We start from the raw sequence: 8,392 nt of genomic DNA on the forward strand, positions 1-8,392 counted from the left end.
CTGCAGTGATCCCTGTAACCCGGATAAAGATTCCCTAAGTAATGATCCAGTGCTTTAATAGTACTTAAAATAAATACCATATTTTATACCAATTTCTGTAATTAAATAGAATAATATATACCTTCTAGCCAGGTTTAGGCTTCAGAAACAAAATATAATCCTAGTCTTTTTAGGTATCCCAGTTCAGAATCATGGAGATGCTTTCTCAGGCTGCCTGTTCTTTTGGACTTTGTTTGCCTGTCAAACCAAAGGATCAAGTGGTCTTTGTTATTTAAGTCATGCTGTTCTGGAATGTAAATTATCCTTACTGTTGGTGCAAAATATATTCCATTGCCTTGTCCTGCTTTTTAGGGTAGCCATCCTGTGCTTGTATACCCAAGGTCAACCACATTCTATCCTCAAAGAAATGTATGTCTTGTCTCTTACAGTTCTTTTTAGAATTATTAGCAATTTTATGATTACTGAAGTGCTATGCAATTCTAAATAAGGTCTCAGCTGTGGGGTATAATGGTAAATTGAGACCTCTTTTATAATGGAAAAATAATTGGTTATAATGGTGAGCTGGGACCCCATTACAATATTCTCAAAGTTTCCATTTTAGTGGTAAGTAGTGTCAGACGTCAGTGTTTAGACTATTGCAATGGTTCCAGGACCATCTCAGGAGGCAAAATTGGGCCCATCCTAGTCAGTCCAATGAAGGTCATTTACTCTCTTTTCCTTCTAGCAGATGACTCATGGACATACCCTGGAAATATAGGACACACTGTGGACTGAGAGGATACACCTGAAGCACTGGGAGAAAGAGGTATGGGGACTCAGCTGGGAGGCCTGTTGTGCTGAGCAGGGGTTCAGGGGCTCAGGGGTCTTTCAGAATAACTGGTGACTCTCTGGTTTTGGCCCAGCAGTTTCTTCCAGAATGTCACAGCAATGACTCATGTTTTTTGTCTCACTTCAGAGCCTTTGCAAGGTTCAGTATGGTAGCCACCAGGCATACCAAACTGAATATTCCTTCTTTCCTTCTGGGGAAAATGCCTGGTGCAAGTTGTTCTGCCTGACTTTGCCTTTTAGAATTCTGACAATGGAGTAGCTGTTTAACTTTAAATAAATTGAAACAAAATAAAATTTAAAATTCAGAACCGCAATCACACTCATCACATTTCAAGTGCTCAGTAGTCACACGTGGCTAAGGGTCACCACCGTGGACAGCACAGAACAATCCACTCCCTGCAGAAAGTTCTATTAGTGCTGCTGGATGATCAGGTGGGCAGGTCTCTTGCACAAGTAAATCTGGACAGCTCCTCCCCTCACTTCCTCTCTTTTCCTCTTTCTCAACATCCTGGCTTAGTATTGTGTGCAAAATCAGAGAGGGGTGCAGGACCCTGATTTTCCAGGTAAGGGAACAGGGGTGTGTGTGGTGGGGGTCGGGACAAATGTGCGATTTTGGTGAGGAGGGACCTGTATCTTAAATCGTTTGGTAAACATGTTTCAGACTATGTTCTCATTGGTTCCTGTTTCCTGTCTTTGCTAATTTTAGGTTGTAATCTGTTTTGAAGGCTGAGCCCTACAAATTAATGCCTCTTTCAGGGGTTGCTGCTTGGAGGATACTTGTTTTACAAATAAATGTTTCCTTTCACTGGTTGTGGAATGTATATAGAAACTTTGATTCTTCCAGGGATAAAGTTGGGTGAGCGAACAGAATTAGCTCTGGGGGAGCTGGTGGGAAGAAAAACGTTGGGATGTGTAAGGGGCACAGCTCCGTATGTGGCCCCACAAAGACTGCACCCAGGTCAGGATTGGAGGCTCTATAGTCTGAAGTCTTGTTACAGGCCTAACTGTCTGCTCGGAGATGCCCATTAGGGAAACTGCCTCCTCAGGGACAGTCCTGGGTTTACTGGGCGTTGAGCTCCCCTTTAGCGATAGGAGGAGGGAGATGCCACCTGGTGTGACTCTCTGCAGTTCAGGAGAAGCTGGGTTCTGATGGGTGCTTGTTCCTTAGGCAGAGAGAGAACTCAGCCACCTGAGGTCAGCATCTACAGAAGCACAGTCTCCTGGCTTTGCCTCTGAGTTAGGAACAGCAGAGCACATTAAAGAGCCCACGTACTAGAAGGATGATTTGAAGAAATACCCAGAGAATGTCACAAAAACCCAGAATGTCACAGTATTGTTTTCTTGTTGCTGGTGTCCTATCCTCTCTCCTAAAACCAGCCACCATAGTCGATTTTTAAAAATTCTTTGATTCTTTGTTTACAAGAAGCTCTTTCCTATACCCCGTTCTTGAAGGATAAAGAAATAGTCATTCTTTCAAAAGAAATGTCTGGCTTTTCACTGTGTTTCATATTCATTGACTTCCCATGAGGTGACTCTGTCTTTAACAACTACCATTTTCTGCCTGTTTAGGTCAAAATCTGCTCCAAGAAGAGTTCTTCAAATATCTTTCTCCATTGCAAAATGTTTGTAGGTAGCAATGAAATGAAACATTTAAAATTAATGCCATGTTTCTATAACACTACATATTAATTAATAAAGGAAAGGATTGTCATTTTCACAGATAGATGTGGGCTGGACATAGTGATCAATCAGAGGCAAGAAGCAGGGAGATTATCCATTTATTTATTTAACAAATAATGATTGAGAACCATTCTTTGCCCATTATTGTGCTTGTCCCCAGGGAATAATGAGAAATACAACACATATGTGGTCTTCCCATCACAAAGCTTATAGTATAAGAGAAGACAGTAAAAAAAAATCAAACAATTAACTTACTAAAGTAATACGTATTCTGTGAGAACCCCCCAGGGTGCCGTGGATCATACCAGAGGGTGTTGCTGGTAGACAGTGGTGTTGGGGAAGACTCTCTAGAGAGCCAAGGCCTGCAGGTTGAGCAGGAACAAGCTGAGCACTAGGTTGGAGGGTGAGTGCTCCAGAGAGAGAGAATGATAGTGCAAAGGCCTTGAAGGTGGAAGGAACCTAGAAGATTTCCAGGACGTTGAGGGTAGTGTGGCTCACACATAGGAGAGAGGAAACAGCTGATTACACAGGGCTTAAGTTATTTTTGAAACCAATAGGAAGCCACTAGGAAATTTAAACAAGAAAAAATGTCAAATTTTAGTTTTAAAATAACATCTGGTTGTAGAGTAGAAAAGGGATTTACGGGAAGATAATCAATTAAAAGTCTGTTAAGTTGCATACAATTGACAGTGGGTTGTATTAGCACAAAGATGGAGAGAAATGGGAGATTTCGAGTTTTTTGGAAGTAAAGTCAATAGAATTTGGTGATGGGCTAGTGAGAGAGAGAGGATAAAAGAGTTGTGGATGACCCCAAGGTTCTGCAGGAGCCATGGGGCTAGATGGTGGCGCCATCTGCTGAGGGGAGAGCCAGGGAGGTAGACAGGATGTGGAGGTCAGGGCTTAATTTGGGCCAGGTTCTGTTTGAGATGCCCATGAAATAGCCAAATGGAGTGAGATGCAAAATTTGAAACTTTTATAAGCTGAGTGAGATATAAAAGTTTGGAACTCTGAGGAGGTTGTAGGCTACAGACCTCATATAAAGGCATCCAAGCCATGAATCTCTAGATGGGGGTGGGGGGTGGGGGGAAGGGGCCAGACCCAGTGCTGAGGAAGCACTGGAAGCATTTATGTTTGTGTAAAGAGAAAGGAACAATCTGAAAATGAAACTTAAAAAGGGAGGGTTGAGGAGACTTCTGGGAAATGGAGCAGGAGAAATCAATGTGGCAAGCTCATGGCAAAAAGAAAGTTGTGGACTACAGGCAGTCAGGGATTCTAGTTGCTTCCATTTCCCTAAAATGACCTGGTTATGTTTCTCGATTTACAGGAATTCAAGTGACAATGGCAGCCCAATTCGGCAGTGTGAGCTTCAACCCCAGCACACCAGGGGCCAGTTATGGTGAGAGGGCATTCAGTGCTCCCCAGCGGGGGTGAGGGATGTGGGGGGAATAGGGGTGGGGTTTCTTCTGCCTTGCCACCCAGTCCCCATTTGAGCAGGAGAAAAATATTTCCGACCTCCTTTCTCATTTTCTCTTCATTTGACCTGCTCTTTCATCTCTCTTGACCTTCTGCACTTTCTGCCCATGGTGTGGCTGTAGCAGCTAAGCAGAAGAGAGATTAAATATCCTCTGATTGACCCAGGGCTTGGTACAGTTTCTTACCTCTTGCTTCCTACATCATGGACATACCAGAATAGCTGGTTGTAGCCTCTCTGATTGTTTTACGCCCCTTTCTTCAGCCTGGAGGAGGACTGGAAATGAGGAATGCGGGAGTAATTGATCCCTCACCCTGGTCCCTAATTTCCCAGCTCTTGGTGGTCTCACTATCACCGACAAATTAAACTGGCTGGCTCATTCGGTGTATCACATGACCCTCCATTTTCTTCCTTATCCATAGAAATTGACTGTATCAGTTGAAATTTTGCTGGTTTAATAAACTATCCCAAAGTTTCATAGCTTAAAACATCAGCCATTTAGTTGGTTCTTAATTCTGTGGGTTCACAGTGCCATTCTTGGGTCTGCGCCAGCTTGGCTCTTGCTCATGCATCTGGGGTGAGCTAGTGCCTGAATGGTCTTGGATAGCCTTGTGGACATGTCTGGTAGTTAGCAGGCTCTCAGACAGCAAGAATAATAGGGATAACTTGGCTTTGTTGTTATCATCAAGAAGGCTAGTCCAGGCTTCCTTATAAGGCAGTTGCAGGAAGAGCAAAAAGAAAAGGCAAGCCACAGTGCATAAGCACTTTTGAAGTCTCTGCTTGCACCAGGCTTTCTACTGTCCTACTGTCCAGAGCAAGTCATAAGGCCCACCCAGATTCAACAGTTGAAGAGATAGATAGCATCTTGATGGGAGGAACTGCAAATCTGCACCCCAGAGGCATGCATCCAGGGATGGGAATAGATTGTGGCTACATTTACAATCTCCTCCATGGATTGTCACCCATATGCTGTCAACACTGACTAACTGTTGCAGTGTTGGAGCTGGCCTTTGGTGCTTTGTCATTTTGCCTCCCATGATTCTCCTACTTCCTTCCCTATGGCCAACCAATGCTCTCAGGATATCCTTAGGACAAAGCCTTCCACTGTGATGCTAACTAAATAAAAATGTGAACACCAGCCCACATGTTTCCTTAGATAATCTTAGCCTTCCTGTATCCCATGTTCTCAGTCGTATCACTTTCGGAAATATGCTTCTTTCATCCCGGGATTCTGGTTATCAAATGTGGGAAACTGTGTTTTAAGAATAATGATGGCCTGTATAACCCACTTCCCTGGCTTCTTAAGGGGAAGAGGAAATTCTTCATTTTGAATATAAATTGGGAAAATAAATCTCCACTACAGATACCCTAAAGTCAAATCTTGGGTTACTCCCTGCACTACCTTATTAGAAACAAATAGCTGGCCAGGCACAGTGGCTCACGCCTGTAATCCCAGCACTTTGGGAGGCTGAGGCGGGTGGATCACCTGAGGTCAGCAGTTTGAGACCAGCCTGAGCAACATGGCGAAACCCCATCTCTACTAAAAATACAAAAATTATCTGGGTGTGGTAGTGCATGCCTGTAATCACAGCTACTTGGGAGGCTGAGGCAGGAGAATCACTTGAACCCAGGAGGCAGAGGTTGCAGTGAGCTAAGATCATGCCACTGCACTTCAGCCTAGGCAACAAGAGTGAAACTCTGTCTCAAAAAGAAAAAATAAAGAAACAAAACAGCTATTATTGGCAGCTCATAGTTCTCTTCTGAAACCATTTTATTTCTTCCTCTGTGGGCTACATAGCTACAAAAGATCAGACTAAGAAGCTCAAGGGAATCCTGAAAAGCAAGATTGAAGATAAGAGATTAAGGGAAGGGCCAGTTGCCCAAGTACTGCAAGATGAGCATCAGGCCCACAGGACTCTCTGAGTGCAGCAGTAACATCAGAAGAAGCCCCCACAGCCAGTAACAGAGAAGGGCACTGGGGGTGAGGACTCTGCAGGGGAATCTATTAGAGGTAGATTCTAACAGCATGGCTTTTTTTTTTTTTTTTCTTGATCTCCCAGGGCCTGGAAGGCAAGAGCCCAGAGATTCCCAATTGAGAATTGTGTTAGTGGGTAAAACTGGAGCAGGAAAAAGTGCAACAGGAAACAGCATCCTTGACCAGAAAGTGTTTCATTCTGGCATTGCAGCAAAATCCATTACCAAGAAGTGTGAGAAACGCAGCAGCTCATGGAAGGAAACAGAACTTGTCGTGGTTGACACACCAGGCATTTTCGACACCGAGGTGCACAATGCTGACACATCCAAGGAGATTGCTCGCTGCATTCTCCTGACCTCCCCAGGGCCTCACGCTCTGCTTCTGGTGGTCCCATTGGGCCGTTACACTAAGGAAGAGCACAAGGCCACAGAGAAGATCCTGAAAATGTTTGGAGAGAGGGCTAGAAGATTCATGATTCTCGTATTCACCCGGAAAGATGACTTAGATGGCACCAATTTGCATGACTACTTAGGGGAAGCTCCAAGAGACATTCAAGAGTTGATGGATATTTTTGGTGACCGCTACTGTGCATTCAACAACAGGGCAACAGGCGCTGAGCAGGAGGCCCAGAGGGCACAGTTGCTGGCCCTGATCCAGCGCGTGGTGAGGGAGAACAAGGGAGGCTGCTACACTAATAGGATGTACCAAAGGGCCGAGGAGGAGATCCAGAAGCAAACACAAGCAATACAAGAACTCTACAGAGTGGAGCTGGAGAGAGGGAAGGCACGGATAAGAGAGGAGTATGAAGAGAAAATCAGAAAACTGGAAGATAAACTGGAGCAAGAAAAGAGAAAGGCGCAAATGGAGCAAAAACTAGCAGAACAGGAGGCTCTCTGTGCTGTAAGGCAGCAAGGGGCAAGAATGGAAGTGGAGAGTCAGGATAGGATACTTGAATTTATCATGAAAGCATTAGAGATTGCTTCCTCTATTTTCTTACGGCTATTCGCGGAAGACTAAACTTAATGAAAATCTGTTGTATTTTCTGTATATTCTCTGGCAACCTTGCCCCATACTTATTCATTTAGCATAGTCAGAGTGCTCTGGTTTCTGTCTCTCAGGCACTCATAAATAAGGACCACCATTGGCCATTAGTAGATATTTGATTGACTTAACAAGAGAGGGACAAATTTTCAGTTTGTGAAACTCCAAAGCAGAAAGTATTGGTGCTTACTGCCTTGTGAATTCTTCCTTAGTCACACAGAGAAAATGTATGCAAGAGACCAAAGAAGATGGCTCCAAGCTATATCATGTTACCTCTAATAAAATATTTTCTTCTAGATTCTTTCTATATTAGCAGATAATCTCCCTTTGTAGCTTCCACTCACTCACTCTTGCATTCAGAGTCACAGTGATCTTGTTACCCATGTGGTTTGTTAGAAAGAAAGATCAATTATTTGTTTGCAGTAGGTAATCTTAGAGATGGAGATGATTGTAGAATTATTTCTAGATGAGTGTCAATTTATTTAATTCCATTGTCATATAAGGAGTCAAATTGTTTCCTATCATGTGCTTGTTAAAGAACAGAGACGTGTCTGGAAAATCGATCTCTACAAATTCAACTAAATAATGATCCCCAATACTGAAAGAGTGAAAGACAGCAATTCAACAGGTAACAGCAATGTTTAGTATATTCAGGTGTATCTGTAGAAACTCTTTAACCAACGTCAATTTAACCAATTTGATGAATACCCGGTTCTCTCCTTTTCTTGAGAAAGATAGTTGAACCTCACCTCCCTCACTCAACACTTTGAATACTAATTGTTTGGCAGTTTATCCACACACTTCTGCCCCCACTGCATTGAATTTTTTGCCTATTGTGTTTATAATAAAACTTTTCAATTATCTCATATTTGTGCAGAATTGGAACCTGTTTTGTCTTGGAAAATACTGCCGCTACTTCTAATAATACAGGGATGAATTTTGCTTTATGGTAAAAGTTCAAGATGATTTTGGAGCTAGACTTTGTCTACCCTCATGACATCTCCCCTTCCCCCTTTCCCTAGAAGATTTGAGCCACAATCTCAACCCATTTATCAGCCAAAGACTACAACTTCCTTGGGTTTTCATTGTGCGCTGATGGAAATTGTGTGTAATCAAGGTCTCTGAGTCCTGTGTAGTTTTGTCGGTGCAAAAATTCCCTTTAATATAGAGGTAGCGATAGTTGAAGTTCCTATTCCTTTTCTACTTTTCTACTGGGCTCTCCTCACCTAATAATTTCTAGAAATTCCAAAAGCATGTTTTCATGTTCTACCAGTATGTCCTAGAGGTCACATGTGACTTATGCCAACTTTCCATGTTCCTCCATCTTGAAATCGGCTTCTCCATGCCCTAAATCATTTTGTCCAAAATAGGATATACATTTCTTCCTTATTTCCCCA

General features: G+C 43.0%; 1 protein-coding gene across 1 annotated transcript; it reads left to right on the forward strand.

Moving 5' to 3' along the window:
* The first annotated feature begins 1,230 nt into the window (after window positions 1–1,230).
* On the forward strand, window positions 1,231–7,863 carry GIMAP4 (GTPase, IMAP family member 4). The gene is made up of 3 exons (XM_023225360.1): window positions 1,231–1,391; window positions 3,833–3,904; window positions 6,040–7,863. The coding sequence occupies exons 2-3, from the start codon at window positions 3,847–3,849 to the stop codon at window positions 6,969–6,971; spliced, it is 990 nt and encodes a 329-aa protein (XP_023081128.1). The 5' UTR covers window positions 1,231–1,391; window positions 3,833–3,846; the 3' UTR covers window positions 6,972–7,863.
* Window positions 7,864–8,392: the final 529 nt, after the last annotated feature.

This window comes from Piliocolobus tephrosceles, chromosome 8 (genome assembly GCF_002776525.5).
Source record: "Piliocolobus tephrosceles isolate RC106 chromosome 8, ASM277652v3, whole genome shotgun sequence".
In the NCBI taxonomy this organism is placed as follows: Eukaryota; Metazoa; Chordata; class Mammalia; order Primates; family Cercopithecidae; genus Piliocolobus; species Piliocolobus tephrosceles.